General features: G+C 38.3%; 1 protein-coding gene across 1 annotated transcript in view; it reads right to left on the bottom strand.

Moving 5' to 3' along the window:
- Positions 1–18,699, bottom strand: part of ATP13A5 (ATPase 13A5) — a gene marked incomplete at its 5' end in the record, with an annotated part of 107,813 nt that overhangs the window by 2,884 nt on the left and 86,230 nt on the right. The window contains 4 exons of the mRNA XM_081302842.1: positions 1,287–1,367; positions 3,679–3,767; positions 7,523–7,725; positions 10,135–10,309. Coding sequence (XP_081158968.1) covers positions 1,287–1,367; positions 3,679–3,767; positions 7,523–7,725; positions 10,135–10,309 — 548 coding nt within the window. The remainder of the gene's footprint in view (positions 1–1,286; positions 1,368–3,678; positions 3,768–7,522; positions 7,726–10,134; positions 10,310–18,699) is intronic.

Genomic DNA, 18,699 nt, shown 5'->3' with positions numbered 1-18,699 from the left:
ACAAGGTGCCAAATAAATGCATGTTGAAGGAATGGTTGAGCTCTAGCTATCAAAGGGTTTTTGTTTTCCATTTTTTGAGTTCCCGTTTCTCTTTCTTCTCATGCTTATGCAATTTTCATACATTTATAATAATAAAATTGGTCAAATTTTGCATTCCACTGTCTATACTAGACTTAATGTCATGAATAATCTTTTAAAATAGTAGCAATAGTCTTTTAAAAGTTTTTATTTAATTGCTGTAAGAATACAGCTACAGTCTTATTAATCATCTTTAATGACTGTATGGCATTTCTTCAAATTGATGTATAACTATTTAAATACTTGACAATGCTTCAGTCCTGTATTTTGCCACTGTAGGTACACTGAGATGAGTATCTTTATACATGTAGGGGTTTTTGTCTGCCTTTTTGTTTGTTCAGTTTTTTTTAAATTATTTTGTTGGTTCTTCTTAGTTATACATGACACTGGAAACCATTTTGACAAAATTATACAGGCAAAGGACATATCTTATTCTAATTAGGATCTCATTCTTGTGGGTAAAATATAGTATAAAAATTAGAATTAAAAAATATGAAAAATTTAATTCTTATTTTATATAAGATAGTATATATTTATAGGTATGTAGCATATATATAATATATATATATATATATATATATATATATATATATATATATATATTATAGGTATATAGATACATATTTTAAAGTTTTATTGATTCCTTTTCCCAAGGGACTTACTTACCTGACTCTTATTTATTTATTTTTCTAACTCTCCCTTTGAAAAGCAGCACCTGAGCTTCATACTGTGTGGGTAAAGTTATGTAGTGACACCAAGCAGAAGACCAGTGTGAGAGGGGAAGACTTTCAAGAGTAGACATTGATAAGAACAAAGGCAACTTCCCATCTCTCTTCATCAGGGCTGTCCTCCTGAAGACAGCTGTTCCCTCTAAAAGGTCCTATTGAATTTTAGCAATGCAAGGTCACCTCATCTCAGCTCTCCTAGATTATTGATAACATTCAAAAAGTATAATACCTTGCTTTTATGTGAGGCAAAATTAGAATTAATTTGATGTTTTACTTTCTATGCAGAAAATACTAGTAGGCTTCAAAGAATTTTAAATCACTGTCTAGGGAATTTTCCCCACAGAGAACATATAGTTAAAAAGAAATTAATAACTACAGTTTGGGGGACCAAAGTAGTTGGTAAAAAAGGAGCATCTGTTGAGAATAAGACCCTTTATTTGTTTATCTCTCTGGAGAAATAATAAGAAACACAGAAATTACCTCTACAAAGAAGGCAACACAGAACTGGGTAAGGGCTGCCACCAAAATCGAAACTCTCCATGATGTTATGGTTGGGATAAACTGTAGTAAAAGAAATACTATCATTATGCAATACATTGCTTATGTTACACTTTAAAAATACACATCAATTATCTTAGTTTATGTATTTATCATAATTCTCTGAGCTTGTGTGTGTGTGTGTGTGTGTGTGTGTGTGTGCACATTTCCTTCTCTACAGATGAGAAAACTGAAAACAGAGTCTTACCCAAGCACTGACTCAAAGCCAATAAGTAAAAAGCAGAGCCAGAGTCCAAATGAGAATGGAAGGACTCCTCTTGGCCTCTGCCTCCTCCACGGCTGACAGTATCTATTGATGAAGTGTGTGTGCCATGGGTGGCAGATGTGAGAAAGAGGACACTTTGGAGCCTCTGTGTCTTCATTTTTATCCTCTGAGAAATGGGAAAGTGGGGAGAAGATTGACTCCTTCAGCTACTAATTACTTTCCAATTTTCTTCTAATTCAAAGCAAAATCTACTTGGAATTCATTTCCTTTTCAGTAAAATTGACACATCATAAAATCTAAAGGGGGACAGAGATACAGGCTTATTTTGACAGACTAAGTACATGTGTTCTTGGCTCCAAATTTAATGGCTTTATGAAAATCTAGCCCACCCCCCTTTAAAGATAAAAATGTGTCCATTGATCAACTACACTTGTTTAATAGATGCAAGAGTCACCGTTTCCCATGGTTTTACCCACAGTGAAAAGGTAGTTAGGTGGCCCCATTTCTGACCCCATAGACTAGAATTTGGATGGATGATTGTGTTTGGGACTGAGCTCTCCTGATGTCAATAACCACAGCCCCCATAGTGTCTAAATTCTCACCTTAAATTCTCATCCCTATCCTGATATGAGTTATTTCAAGATAACATGTGGTCATTTTTTTCCTCAAGTGGAGACAGCCTTTAAAAGGGTTGTGAAATGCTACACATTGGGTGGAAGGTTGTTTGGAAAAGGTGGCTCTGATCCCAGTAGACAGAGAATCCAGCCCAGTAGGATCTCAGTGCTGCCACTACCCTGATCCATAAGGGCTCTTCTCCAACCCTTGACCTAGGAAGCACTTGATTTGGAATTAATTACACCATGGCCTTCCTTCCTAGCTTCTAAACTATTTGAGGGCAGTGACCACATCTTACTCATCTTTGTAAACCTTGCACCAGGCATACTCTGGAGCTCCACCATGTTTGGTAAATGAATGAATGACCTGATGATCTGAGCTTTCATTTTCTAGCTGCTTCTTCCTCCACAGCTTCTCTACCCTTGCAAAGAGCCTTCCTGCCATCATCTAACTAGTCTGCCTATTAAATGCCCTCCACAAAACCTTCAATGACTCCCTGTTGGTCTTGGCATAAGTCCAGACTTCACTGCCAGCCTTGTCCATCCAAGCCTTCCTTTAATCTTTATTCTTTTCCCTCATAATCCATAGCACACTGCTGCACTTTTGGCAAATGCTCTAGCTCCTTTGTAAAGCAAGCCTTGCTTTGATTCTTGCCACCCTACATTCTTTGCATTTCCAAGACAGAAGAAGGCCCTTTCAGCTCCCTCTGCTTGTGCCTAGGATGTTTCCTTGGTCAGAAACATCCCTGTCTCCAGCCCAGCAAAATCCAGCTTGATTCTGGATCCCAGCAAGCTGCATGCCCTCTGTGAAGCCTTCCTGGACAGCTATAACCCAACGTGAGTGCTGCTTCCTATGTTCTTCCCAATGCTACTTTGAGACTCTCTTCAAGCATGGATGGCATCAGGTGGCCCTGTCATCATCTCACTTAGGTGTGGTTCATCTTCACAACAAAACTATAGCCTGAAAGTCAGGAGCCAATCCTTCTCTTTCTTCAATATCTCTCACTACAACGGTCCAAGAATGGGTTTAATAACATCTTTATGAGTTTAATTTTAACCCAATATATCCTGGATCAAATGATGTTGACTGATTAAAAAAAAAACTCCATATAGTCAATGTCTTATAGGACAAACATGTTTGCTTATTCTTTTATCCTTACAACAATATTATAAAAGATTTCTATTATGTGTTTAAAAACATTAAAGCTGGAGCATTATTGTATTAATGCATTAATTTTATTGTACTGGTATAATATACAGAATGAAGTATTCAAACATAATATTTTCTGAATGAAAAGGATAAATGTGCCCAAAGGATAGTACAAGTAATATGAAAATATGTGTGAGATATAGAAATGCTATTTGTCTAAATATAAATAGTCTCACATATTTAGTGGTCTGAGAGAATATGGTAATAACTGAGCTGCAAAAACAATGTAAATATGTTCCATGGTACATATGAATCATGTCAGATATGCAAATAAATGATACTTACCTCCATTCCCTGGTATATATCTTGAAAATCAGAAAACAGAAGGAAGATTGTGAGGCCCGAGGCAGATATCAGCAAAAATGAAAATATATCTGAAGAAACACCAAACATTATTTTTAGATGCTAAAAGAATGTTTCATATAATTTGGCACACATTGCAGAATCAATTATCTCTGTTGGGCAAACACTGGATACATCTTCAGATGTTTTGATATATGCTCATATGTTTTAAAATATGTTCAATGCTTATATGATAAAGGTGATATCTTAAAATCTTTCCTGAATAAGGCTGAAAGTAGAAGGATGTTCATTAAAGAAGAATGTCTATAGGAACCTCTGTAAGGGAGTTGCCTGGTACATTAGCTCCACCTGTCTAGTGAGCCCTGCACATAAGGAATGAATAGGCCTCTTGGCAGCATCTCCTTCTTCACTGCTAGGAGAATAAAGTCCCAGAATCTGTGATCAATGTTCCAGGCCTTCACCAATTTGGTCCCATCAGCCTCTCTAAACTGACCTCTGACTGTTCTTTTTAGGTGCAACAGAAAAGTTCAACCACAATACCCAGCACTTCCACAGAGTTCCAGTTCTCTGGCTTCTCTGCCTTTGCTCACAAAATGCTCTGTGTAGGCAAAATTCTTCCTGTCTTGGCATAGTCCTTTTTTTTTTCGCACTTAATGAGCCCAGTTTAACTGGCTCTTTCCTTTCAAACACCCTGTAATCCTCCCTTATGAAGTTTATTTCATATGGTACATATCATACTCAGCCTAATCTTAATTTATCTAATCTACTAGGCTGTGATCACTTGGAGCAATGTTGGATGTGGGCACCAGGGACTCTGACTTGAAAAAAATAAGTGAGTGACACATATATCTACTGAATTTCCAACCTGCCCAAATTGCTTTACTTTGAGGAGATAAACTTCCCCAGATAAACTGTTCCCAAATTATTGCTCATATCCCTCAAAGCCCAACATCTCCTGTCGGTCAGAGCTGATAGCACAGCACTTCATAAATAGTGCCTTAGAATTGTCTTTGATAGGAATATCACCTTTAGGCTAAAACACTAGAATTAAATTGGTGTTGTCATGATATAAATGACCACAAGGGTTTCCCTTGAACTCTCCCAATGTCATGTGTTCTGGTGCTGATGGCCTACCGCACAACTCAGTAATGTACCAACTGAAAATCTGAGGCAAGTGCTCCTCTCCAGGGGGCCCTACTTTTGAAGCCACACCCTTGCACACCTACACTCGCCCTGGTTCTCATCCATGTCTCATTTCTTGCATATGATGCGGTAAAGAACCTCTCAGAAGACTGTCCAGGATTGTTCTAGAGGAGTGTGAAGCAGGGAGGAGAAAAATGGGAATTGCATCTCCCCAAATAAAACAATCTACTCGTGGTTGTGGTGATAAAAAGATCCCAGGAGACAGCTGTACGTCTCTTACATACACTTCATTGTTTGGGAGGGGCGGGAACTCAGAAGCTGGCAAGAGAAGGATGCCTCATAAAGGCCTGGTCCTCCTATTTGACAATAGGAAGGAAATTGCATTATGTGCACAATATATTTTATTAAAAAAGTTTTAAAAGAGGTAATCCATAAGAATCCTTAAAAATTATTTCAAAGGAAGAATGTAGAACCAGATGATTTTACTAATTATTTCTTGCAAATTGGTAAGGAAAGGATCATTCCTACTAAAAAAAAATTATAGAAGAAAGAAAAAAGAAGTTTCAAATCTATTACCCAAGCCTAACAAAACCTAACACAGAAATCTTCAGAGTCCCATATGAAATGTAGATTTTAAAAAACTATAAAAATTCAACTTAGTAAATGTATAATCCACGTCAAATTAGTAGGATTTGCTCAAGAAGACAATTTAATAATAAGCTTCTTAATATAACACATTCTAGCAGTAGGTCAAAAGAGAAGAAAGAATAATCATCAAGACAGATCATGGGAAGGCATTCTATGAATTATATCTCCTGTTTTTTGATTAAAAAACACTATTGATTAACTGTAAAAGAAGGGTATTATCTTTATATGAGGTGGGCTACCTTGCACCAGTATTCAGTCATATTTATGAATGAAAACTACTAGAACTATTTTATCAAGGGGTGAAGCTACCTACTATCCTGCTATTGTTTAAGATTGTCCTAGAAGTTCTGGACTATACACTACGATAGAAAATAGGGGCATGCATTCTAGTTATGGGAAATGAAGAAGGAATATTATAGCTAGCTATTATTAGTACCTGTCTTTCTAGAACACTTGAGATTCAAAAGTTTTTAGAAAGTTGAGAAAATGAGGCTACACTAATATTGCTACTTATTAAAAAAATCTTATGAAATTATAATTGTTAAAATATAGTGAAAGATCAAAAATAGACTGGCTGGCTTATCAATGGAACACAAAAGACAGTCTGGAGTAAATTACATACATATAGATATATATATATATATAACATGTAATATAAATTTATGTAATATAAATTATAAGAAAATAATAAATACATGTGAATAGAGGTATGATGAAGTTGGTATTGTGCTTGGCTAGGGAACAAATGAATGAAAGGATATTAAATACTCAATAGTCAAAAAAAGTCTGCTACAAAAACTGATTGACTAGTAGGATAAACTAATTTGATCCCTACCATAAAAATGTACCAAAATTATATTAGATTTTTTAAAAAACACTAAAAGAAATTTTTAAAACTACACAGTGTTAATCTATCCTACTTTACAATTAGAAAAGCTTTCTGTGTATAAAGGAAATGGGGGAAAAAACCCATAAAAGAATAAATAGCTTACACAGGTAATAAGGAAAGTAACAGTAATCCAATAGAAAAAATAAATAGATGTAAAAATGTACATAGACATTTCACAGAAGAAGAGATGGCTAGGGATATGAAAATGTATTTAATCCTCACTGAAAATCAAAAATTGCAAATTAAAACCAAATGAGAGATTATGTTTAAAAAGTCTTATTTGACTTGACAAGAATTTTCTTTTTTATTTCCCATGTTGGATATGCTGCCTGAAGCAAACTCTTTCCAAAGGAATGATAGGACTGAAATTGGTACAAACTTTCTGAAAAGCAATGTAAGTTTTATACCAAAAGTATTTATAATACCGAACTATTGGAACAGTTGCATGGTCATCAACAGGGTGACCATGAGTCCTCTTTTGCTCAGTCATTTGGTGTTTGAGCCTGGCACGATTATCAATCATGGTTTTCTTTTAACTCTCAACAGTGTCTCGTCTTTTGGAACAGAAAATATTCTCTGGCTTTTATGCACAAAGGTCTTGATTGTAGCTTTGAAAAGTTTTTTTTTTGGGGGGGGGCGGGGGTGCTCATTTTTTATTCACTTAGATGAACATATAGGGAAGTAAATAAGAATTTTTGAGTCCCTAATAAAAGTGCTGGACCCTTTCACATGAAATTCCTCATGCAGTTCTCCCTGAGGACTCACTTTCTACAGATGAGGAAATAGGGGCCCAGAATGAATGGCTACGATAATTTCTTCAATACTCTGAAGTTACCAAGGGGTCAACTTGTAGTTGAATTGGTTCAAACCCTTTTACAAAAACAGTGTGGCATATATGTTTGTGCTTAAAATGATTCTTGGTGGCTTCCAATAGGAAAGGACTCATATGACCATTGAACAATGTCTGTTCATCTGCAGATGTGCAAGTTTTTGCCCGGGGTTCTACCACCCATGACCATCACATCCAATATTCATTCTGCAATAATGAAATTATTTTCTTCTTCATTAGTAACTTAAAATTCTGGGAAGGGTGGGGAGGAGATAAGTATTCAGAACCAAAAAAATAATTAAATTTTATATACTTACAGTTTGTATAGATAGGTTTTCGAAATGGTTTTCCCTTAGAAAAGATGAATGCTACTGTGATGCAATTGAAGGTGACAATGGGCCACAGTGTGGTAGTCTCAAAACTTAAAATTGAACCAGGAATCAGAGTTGCATTTCTAGTCCAGTTTCTTTCCAAACTCACATTGGATGAGAAATTACTTTGGTTGGCCAGGAAGCACTCACTACAAAGGAATTGCCAGCAGTTATGGAACTTTCAATTCTATTTTTAATCCATTAGATGAAAAAAAAATAGTTAATCACTACCCTGGGACCTCAGCTTTCAACCTGTTCCAGTTGGTAACTACCAAGACATTTTGTTCACTTGTTGCAATGACAAAGAAGAAAATTCAGAGGATGTCAGGATTGGTCTGTGTCATTACATTAAGGGCAAGTCTTGAAAGGGCTTGGATGACAATTTTCTAAGAAATTTCTTTCAATTCAAAGAGTAAATGTACCATGTGAATTGGATTGTGTGTGTGTGTGTGTGTGTGTGTGTGTGTGTGTGTGTGTGTGTTCTTCTTCATGCACTACGGGGAGCCTCCTATGTCCTGAGTTTGAATCTCCCTACTCTAATCCTCTCTCCTTATATAGAAAAAAATCTTCCTGAACATGATGTGCTTCCTATGATGAGGTACGTAATTTATACGCCATTTTGCCAATAAATTAAGGAAACTTTTCAGACTGATCTAGGAAACCTTCACATCCCCTTTTTGACCCCCAATTTCGTTGTCATCTTTTGTCACTTCTCTCACACTCCTTACACTCCTGACAGATGGGATTATCCCCTGTTCCTAAAATGCCACAGTTTGCAAACTGATCAAATTGGCATGTTCCCTTTAACTGAAGTAGCACTTACCTTTCAAAGATCATTATATTTAAAATTACTTTTACTGGGAAGTGAACCTAACACATTCTATTCTTTCCTCTATTGCTCATTTAGCTCATCATTTTGCAATGATTTTGTTGATATATTATTATTTTCCACCTGAGGGGTATGATTTCCTTGAATATGGAATTTTTCTTTTTCTTTTGATTTGTTTTGTTTTACTTAAATTTATAACAAATCCTTAGGCACAGTACAGTGGGGTCATATAATATTTACTCAGAAAAATGCTTGCATAAGATTCAGGATTTCCCAGTCCCGACTGGTGTATTTTCAGTGGTTTTTTTTCTACCTCTTCTTTTTTGTTCTCCCCCCAATAATAAAACCTATACATTATTTTCTATTAGCTTTCTTCTTTAGCTTGAAAGTTTATAATTACTATTATAACTTTATTGATAAGATTCATTCTCCAATTGTAAATTCAAATGTCAGACTTAAAATCACTATCCTGGGCTCCCTAGGGTCCAGAAATGTGCTTTGATATAGTAGATGTCCAGTTAATGTTTGCAAAATAAACCCTTGGAACAAAGGATCAGAACTCACATTCTTGCACACATACACACACACACACACACACACACACACAAATAGACAAATAGATTAGGTGGGCTGAATTACAGTTGACCAGTATTGTACAGCCAGTTAGGGATAGAAGCAGAACTATCCCTATTTCTTCTCCATTCCCTATTCACCACACTGTGGTTTCTATCAGAATTTGACTGATAGAGTGAGTGTATGCACTCCAATTTGGGGGAGAGGGGAATCTGGTTCTGAGTCTAAACAAGGTTCTGTACTTCAAGTAATACCTGAATTGCTGAATCTGAGATCTAAACAACAACCTTAGACATCATTTGATAGTTTTCCATATGAGTTTCACTGATTTCTGGGTTTCTGATGCCTTCACTCTCACAATGGTGGGAGGATGGAGTGTAATATGTGTGCATGCACCTTTCCAGAAAGCTCTTTTCCTGTTTTCTTTTAGGGTCAGGGAGGCTTCCTCAGAAAAATTAAAGTTTTTGCTTCTGTGATAAAGTTTACTTCATCTTACCTTTGATTTATATAGTTAAACAAAGAAAGCCTAGGAGGTGAAGAGACTTTTCTTCAGTCTAATGTTCCAATTCCATCAGAACAACAATACCATCAACTAACATTTAATTGTAATGTTCATTGGAAAAATCCAAATTAATTTAAGCTAATCTCTCTGTATGGCTGTTTTAGGGACCGCAAACTATAGCCCACAGGCCAATCCAATGTACCACCTGTTTTTATAAACAAAGCTTTATTGGAGCATGGCCACGCCCACTTATTTACATATTGTCTATGGCTGCTTTTGTACTGTAACAGTGGAATTGACTAATTGCAACAGAGACCGTCCAGATCACAAAACCTAAAATATCTACTGTCTGGCTCATCTACAGGAAATGTTTCCCAGCCCTTGGTCTATGGGAAATTCAAACCACCAAGGAATGGATAATTCACACAGTCAACCCGCTGAGAGATGTACACATCAATCAGCAGTGTGACAGATCTTCCCCACCCTCTCCACATGGCTCATCCAGCACTCCAGTATTAACTGTTTTCTGTTTTATCACTTGTGTTTTGAAGCATGGAGACTCAATTTTTGTTTATTAAAATTTTAGGATATATGTTTGAACCAAGCTATATCTAATTACATCATCAGAATGGAAAGCTAAGAAAATAAACTCACGCGTCTCGGTAGACCTCACAATACCAGGGTTGTTGCTTCACATAGAGAAATGCACAGACCTGCACAATGCAAGTGAAACAGGAATGCAAGAAGACGGAGAGCAGCAAAGGCGGAGAGAGGAGTTGTCCTGCTGGTCGAAATGGAGCCAGCTTTGGGTAGGCATGTGTTGAACTCACTGAAACACAAGCATATTTTTTCCTAATTTACAATTTCATCATTAAGAATAAAAAATTGAGATACACATTATCTTGTGTCTTGTACTAGAATTCAGATTCAGCAGACATGAGTTTAAGGTTTACAACTACATAAGCATAATTCTATACAAGCTTTCTCTCTTCCTTGCTTTACCCTTAGAAATGAAAAGTAATGCATTAAAAAGCCTGGAATTATTACATTTACCATACCACATGGCACACACATTTTTTCCACAAGCAAACAAACCAGAGATGGTACGTAAAAGAGGAAGATGGCCTTCCACATGGGGTATGCAACACAAATATTATCTCCAAGTGATGACAGGAAAGTGGAGAATTAGAATAAATAGGCATTTGGCTAGACTAATCTTTGTATGTTTGGTAATTAAAGAAAGCACTCCATCTATTAGGCATTCAACCAGCATTCTCTGAGCAATTCAATGTGCCAGGAACTGTGCCAGGAGTGTGTTCTGTTTCTTCCTGGATACACACATAAACGGGAGTTTTTTAATGCACATTCCACTCAGGGGAAAAAAAAACCCAAAGAAAAATCTTGCTTCTAGATAAGAGTGGTGTATTGTGTTTTTGACCCTAGGGTTTTTTTTTTTTTAATTTAGGGATTGGAAATTGGCAATTAAAAAGAACAATTATTTTCTATATAAAGATGACTACATCCTTCTTAGAAGTCATATACTCTACCAAACTGATGAAAATGAAATGCATTTTCGAGACAGAGCAGATAAGTGTGGAGACATTAGGAATTAGAAACTTCATATTTAAAAATTATTGGTCACCAAGAAAATGCAAATAAAAAATACATGACATACTGTCTCACACCACTTTGACTACTATGATTTAAAACATTCAATAACAACAAAAATCGCAAATGCTGATAAGGGTATGGAGAAAAGGAACTTAAGTTATTAGAGCTGTAACTTAGCATAGCTACTATGGAGAATACGGAGGTTCTTCAAAAAACTAAAACTAGAACTACCATGATACTTCTAGGCATATATACAAAGAAAATAAAAGCATCAGAGAGAATTGATAGCCCATGTTTATGGGGGTGCTATTCATGATAGCTAAAGTATGGAATCAGGCTAGGTGCCTATCAACAAAGAAACGGACACACACTCACACTAGAGCATTATTCAGCCATAAAGAAGAATTAAATCCTGTCATTCTTCTTTAGATAGATGAAACTGGAAGACATTTTATTAAATGAAATAAGCCAAATGTAGAAATACAAGCACTGCCCGGTCTCTTTCATATGTGAAAACTGGAAAAAAAGTCAACCTGAATAGTGATAACTGGAGACCAGAAAGCTGGGGGTGGGGGATGTGAGGGTGGGAGAGGGGTGGTTAGATATGATCTATGTGCACTGTATTACGGAACAATCGCACTGAATCCCATTAATCTGTACAACTAATATGTATTAATAAAAATTTTAAAATAATCATGTTTCAGTTTTTGTTTTCCTTCCCTTTTCACAGCTTATCTCGGGTTTGTCTGATAAACAGAAGGTAGAAGGTGGATGCTCATGTTTGCATTTGTGCACGTAGAGACAGGGTGGTAGGGACTGATGTTCAGTTTGGGATAACAAAACTCTGAAGCAGGTCTTCATTGGTTCATTGTGTCCTGGGTTAGCCATTAAACTCTCTGACTCTTCACTTTTTTCAAAATGAGCTTGTTGAAATGTTTAAATGGTACCCAAAACTCCTTTCAACACATTTATTCCAAAGCTCTATGACTGTCTACACTCTTGCCATTAGCAGTTCCATCAGTGATTCCCAAGCAGGGTGGCAGGCTAGGGCCTGTGGAGTGTGCAGGGGGGAGAGAGACATCTCCTCAGACAATTTGAAGACCAAGGGAAGATGTTAATAAATTGCATATTAAAGAATTTGATGGGCCTTTGTCCTTACTTTCTGGGATGTTTCCTTCACATCCCTGGGTGCCAGGAGAATCTCTCTTTTTCATGGTGGGTTCTGATAGTTTATGCTAATAAGATGACTGATGGTACCTTTGAGGAGGATATTATGTTAACAACATTACTCAGGAATAGGGTTGGCCATACCAAAAGACCAACTGTGGGATTAGATCTAAGTTTTTGAGCCACATATCAGCATGATCTGTAAGAAGAGGTGGCTGGAAATTGAGCTCAGCCTTTGGTCAATGATTCAATCAGCCATGTTTAATAATGAAACCTTCAATAAAATCTCTAGACTCTGACATTCATTTGAGCTTCCCTGGTTAGCAGTACCCTGCACATTGTCATACATCTGTGTGTCAGGACGGTGAGGCATCCTGACCCCATGGGGAAAGGACAATGGAAGTCACATTCAGGACTCCTTCCAGAATTTGCCCCCTGTGTCTCTCTCTTTGGCTAGTTCTGAGTTGTATCTTCTTGCTATAAATAAAAGTGCCATCATAAGCATAGTGCTTCTCTGAATTCTGTGAGTTGTCATAACAAATTATTGTATCTGAGAAGGTAGTGGGAACCCTTAAATTTGCAACCAAGTGGTCAGATGAACCCCAGACTTGAGGCTGAACTCGGCAGTCTTGTGGAGGCTGAGCACCCCACCTGCAATATCTGGCCTAACTCTTGGTGGTTGCGGTCAGAAGTCATTGCTTGGATACAGTGTGGGCTGAGGTCAGGGATGGAAGAAACCATATTCCCAGGTCACAGAAGGCAGAGGCTGAACTGTTTGGCATTCTCTCTGCCCTCCAGTATCCAAGATGGAATTCATAAAGAGGGTTTTGGAGAGAAGGATAGTGACCTCTCTGTGCATTTGGCCTCTGCCTCTTTGGTCAATTCTCTTACACATGCTCATTATAGTTTCTTGGTCTTTTAATCTTATTTTTTAACAAAAGAATTGTGGTAGATTGAATTATTGGCTTCATAGAGGTGGAGTTAATTTGGGGCTTCACTGTGTGGCATTGTGTAGCCAAAGAGATGTTAACATTGGTTTTAAGCATTCTTGCCTGATTCACCTTGCTCTCTTTTGCTCTCTGTGACTCTCAGGGAGAATATACACTGTCTGTCCTTTCAGGTTGTCCCTAAATGGAGAATGTAAAGAACTGAATCAAACCCCAAAGCATGACCAAAATCAACCCATCTACATTCTAAAGCATCATGGTTGTGCTGAGCAACCTAGATCCTCTGAATGATAGTCAGGCTATAAACCCATTAGCGGGAAGAATAACTGCTTGGGGGGTATAAGCCCCAATGTTGGGAGTAGGTTTTATTTGGCATTCTTGTAGCAATAACCGGTTGATGTCTGTTACTGTTTGATGTGAGGTTTCCTTCCAAAGCTTTTGCCCCCCCGCCCCTCCAAAGCTTCATGCTGCAAGAGGATTTGTAAGAGAAATGATTGGGTTATGAGCCTTAACCCAATCAGTGAATTGATCCTCTGATGGGATTTACTAAGTGGTAGCTAAAGGTAGGTAGGGTGTGGCTGGAGGAGGTGGGTAAGAGGGGGTGTGCCTCTTAGGAATATATTTTGTGTCTAGGGAGTGGAGTCTCTCTGTTTTCTGATCATCATGTGAGCTGCTTCTCTCCACTACATTCCTCTGCCATGCTGTTCTGCCTCACCTCAAGCCCCAAGGAATGGAGCCAGCTGTCTATGGATTGAGACCTCTGAGACCATGAGCCCCTGAATAAACTTTTCCTCCTCTACAATTGTTCTGGTCAGGTCTTTCAGTTGCAGCAGGGAAAAAAAAAAAAAGCTGACTAAAACAACACTCAGAGCATTGAATAAACTTACATAGAGTATTTTGATTTTTTCCATATTAGAGAATTCTAATATTTCTAACAGGGAATCTGTTTTACTGAGTATAAATAACAACAAAAAGAATAAATACCATCTTGGGACACTTACTAGGTTCTAGAGATTGTGCCAAGTGTTTTATAAATATCATCTTTATTCCCTGAACAAGCAACGTAAAATAGATAAATTCTACAGATGATGAAAATGAGGTTTAAAGAAGTAGAACCCCTTGCTTAAAGAAGGTTAGTGAGTGACAGGGTGAATATGTGAACTCAGGTCTGTCTGACTGTAAAGCCTCAAGTTCTCTGCTCTGCAGCACATTGCAGTACAATGGGTTTCATAAATTAAACTGAACACAATTAGAAGCCCTAAAATACCAACTTGGATAGTAGTGCTGTTTATCCCTAGGCAGAGAAACTGTTCTGAATTGTCCAGATTTCCTTAAAATGATGATGACATATGCTATTGGACAGTGTGCAGAGGAATGTAAGCTTACAAAATCATACATTTTACTCAGAATTAATCACCCCATCCATGAGTTCCCACAGCACATTACTCACAATGCTGCTATGATGGAGGGTGTCTTTCATTAAATTCAGTTGTTTACCTATGTACTCAGCAGCCTGTGAGCTCCCTGAGGGAAGAAACCCTGCTTCATTAGTTTCATCCCTTACTAACTCTGGCATAGAGCCTGATACAAGGGAAGATTCTATCACTTCATGTTCTAGTATCAAAAGGTAATCTTTAATTGTTCGGCATCCTTTGGATGTCATGTAGTTGATCTGCTTTACAAATATTTCAAACCATGCAAGTCAGATTTCTAGAGACTCATAAACCCATCAGAACTACATGCAAAATTCTGAGTGCATCTCATGACATTGCTCATAAGTACCATTTGCTAACCAACTGTGCCCCTGGAGCTCCAACCTCATGACATGTCAAAGGTGAAAAGATTTTTATCTCCCACCAGCTTCTCCAAGGGGATCACATCCCAGAAAAGGTGCTCAGCAAAGCACTGGTGGGGTTTATGGAAGAAATATATGTCATGGAGAAATTCCCTCCCTCATCCACTTCTCTAGATACTGCTTACTCTCATCTGCTGGAGTATTTGGCCTAGATGGAGCTCAGTTATATGGCCCCACCTTCACTCACAGAAAATGACTGGCCTCATGGTGGACATTTTACTCAAGTGGGTCAATAAATTTCCTCTCTAAAAGGCTTGCAGCTGTGGCAATGAGAGACTGAGCTCATCACCTTGGGAAAAGAAGCAGAAAGGCTATGGAGACTCAGCCCTATTGCCACACTTCGGGGAACATTTGCAAGGTCAATGAGTAGAAGCCCAGTAAGAAACAGTAAGAATGGAAAAAGTAAGAGAGAGAATATGGCTGTTTAGAAATAAAGGAAGTGAGCCCATTTTTGAATTTCCAGTATTCTAGCCTCCCTCAGGCCCATGAGCTTCAGAGTTTCTGTTCTTAGGTGGCTTTTGGGTAGTTATGTTCCTAATCACCTCCCTTCTCTATCTTCTTGATGGAGTGTGATTGAATCTTGTGGAAGAGGAGAGAGATGTGGCTAGTTGAAATTTTCTTTAAGGGAGTTGCTACACAGATTAGAGTCCAAGCGGCCTTTGAGACATGCTCTTCCCTAATTGACTTCCCCTCCTGACTTTATCTTATTTTTCTCCTTGATTTTCTCTTTTATGTATCATTTCTTGTCTTATTGGCTGTTTTTGTAATTTGCCTTATCCTACGGGAACCCAATAAGATTATACATAGGTAAGTAAATAAACTAATTAAACACACCATGGCATTGTCTTTTCTCAATATCAAGCCTCAAACTGCTTCCTTGGAAATGTAAGGAGCCTTGACAAGAGTCATTTCACACTGATCGCATCCAATTGTCAGTGACTCATGAGGGCTACAGATGAATGTCTACCCTTCTCAGCCGTCAAGATTTTCTGTTTTCTGCCCAACGCACCTTTTCAAATTTTATCTCCTGCTGCTTCTTTTCACGTACCCTACAGTATGGTCAAATTGAAAAACACTTACCCCATATTTATCAGCTCTTGCTCATGCTGTTTCCTTCTATTTGAAATGCTCTTCTTTTAGCAAAATGTTTTTGAAATCTATCCATCCCTACTGTGTTGTTGTGAGTACTACGTGTTCCATCCCTAGCATCTCTCTCCTTTCTCTGTTGCTTTCTCCTCCAGAAACCCAGATTATCAAAAACAATCACTCCTTTCTCTGAACTCCCAAAGATCTGCTATTTTCTGCCACTCACTACTTTTGACTTGCATCTCATTTTTTCACACATGTGAATCCCCCACTAAACTCTAAACTTGAGAGATCATCCTTTTTAAGTCCCCCTTTTTGTGCCTTTACATGGAGTAAGACAAGAATGCTTGTGTATCAGAGTGTTGAGTAGTGCTTTTCTTGTGTGGAGAGTTTGGGTGAGCCGTCTGTTTAAGGACAATAACTAGGAAGTGCCAATTAGTGTGAAGAGATAAGATCCTAATGTTTCCATAGCACCTTGTAAGGGAGACCCATATTGGACCATCAACTATAAGCATCCCCTTCCCTGGCTCTGTGTATTGACTTAGCAAGGGAAAACCATAGAGATTATCAAGATATTCATTAAGGGGAGTTGTTAGGAGTAGTATGAACTGTCATTTTCTTTCTTTCTTTCTTTTTTTCTTTCTTTCTTCTCTTTTTTTGGCAGTGGGGGGGGGGAGGGTACCGGGGATTGAACTCTGGGCACTTGACCATTGAGCCACATCCCAGCCCTATTTTGTATTTTATTTAGAGACAGGGTCTCACTGAGTTGCTTAGTGTCTGACTTTTTGCTGAGATTGGCTTTGAACTTGGGATCCTCCTGCCCTGCCTCCCAAGCCACTGGGATTACAGTCGTGTGCCGCTACACCCAGCTTTGAACTGTCTTTTTCTCCTCAGTGTCTCCACAATCTAAGGAGAAGTCATAAAACCCACTCTAGGAGAGACTGGAAGTGATTTTGAGAGGAGATTTGACTGTGCATACTCCTTTTCTATGCAAGATATAAAGGAGGGAGGGAAACAGTGAGACCAAGCTACACACTTATTGTCTGGTAGGTCAAGTAGACGTCATGGAATTTAGCCTGGCAAGAGCAACCCCAAAGGGATCTGCCCAATGGTGCAGCCTGCTAAAGTCTTTGTGGTGTGTACCACTAGAACACAGCAGCAGAAAAGATTTCTGAAGGGTCAGAAAAAACATGTATTTTCATTTACTTCCATGTTAGGGAGTGGTCTAGTCCAGACCCATCCACAGGGAATCTCCAAAGAACTCACAAGTGAGCACCACACAGATTTCCTGAGTTTGCTATGTCAGAGGCATTTGACAGGACAGAACTACAATGCCTCCACTTACGTAAGAAGAGCCCTGCTCTTGTCGCTCTTATTCCCTGAATAAGGGAGGAAAGTGGGTGAAACAAGGCAAATAAAGAGAGGACATGGCCTCCTCTCCCACTGCTAGCTCCAAGCCACAAGTCAGACTTGATTTAGGGGGAGAAAAGCTTTGAATTAGATAAAAATGTGAAATATTAATTTATGATACCTGGATTTTTCATATCTAAAGATGAAAGTCATTTTAATACTTGAAATCGACCAGGAAATGACCTGACTGTGGGAGGATGGAGCTTGCAGGGAGGGGAAAACAGAAAGTTTGAAGGCAGAGAGTTAAGAGCAAGTAAATGAAAATACATGTTTTGTCTCCACGCTCATCTTCACCAGTCTTCTAGAGGGCAGCCCATCTCCCAGACCAGCTATAGGTGTGTTGAATAATAACTGGACACGGTTTGTCATTCTGATAGAGCATCATGCTTCCCATTTAGCACCCTTCCAAGTCAGTCTTCTCTTAGAGGTAATCATGGTCCTTCCTGGAGTCATCCCAACATCCCCACTGAGCCCACACTGGAATGAGAGACTGAGAGCTTCACAGGGTGACCAACTGGCATGATGATCAATAGGCTATTGTCACTGGAAAGAGTAAGAAGCCTCACCTCCATAATCAACCATGGAATTAGTGGGTAGGTCTCAAAGTAACTTTCTCACGGTCATATAGCAATTCTGAGGCAAGACTAGAACTACTGCCCACATTTTAAGGTTTCTAGTGACATAAGTCTACCTAAATTCATTCTGATTCTTTTTAAGCACTCACCAAGTCAGCCAGTCTTGTCAAAAGAAAAAATAGGAGAGGTGCAGTGTGAGATCACTGAGCTCCATGTGAGTGTTTAGTGCACAGTGCACCATGATGTAGACTTCATAGGTATCCTCAGGGATACCTGAGGACATTTCACATGAGGAAATAATTTATTTCTTAAGTACGTTGCCAATGGTCACAGAGGTCCTTGGAGGACTCTCTTATCTTGGGTCCAGATAGAGAGTGGTAGAAGATGTCCATGGCTTCGACCCCACCCCCCACTGCCTGCCATATTAGTTCTTGAAAACTCTTAGCATTCCTTTTTAGTTTCATTCATAAATAAATCATGCAAATTGCTTAAAATACCCAAAATCATAGAAGCAATAGCCTTGATTCAAAATTATTCAGTCATCTGAATATTAATAGCATATAGAAAA

Source organism: Spermophilus citellus (assembly GCF_964194105.1).
Source record: "Spermophilus citellus genome assembly, chromosome: 7".
NCBI classification, from domain to species: Eukaryota; Metazoa; Chordata; class Mammalia; order Rodentia; family Sciuridae; genus Spermophilus; species Spermophilus citellus.
The sequence above is the reverse complement of the archived record's forward strand: the minus strand, read 5'-3'. Positions and strand labels throughout refer to the sequence as shown.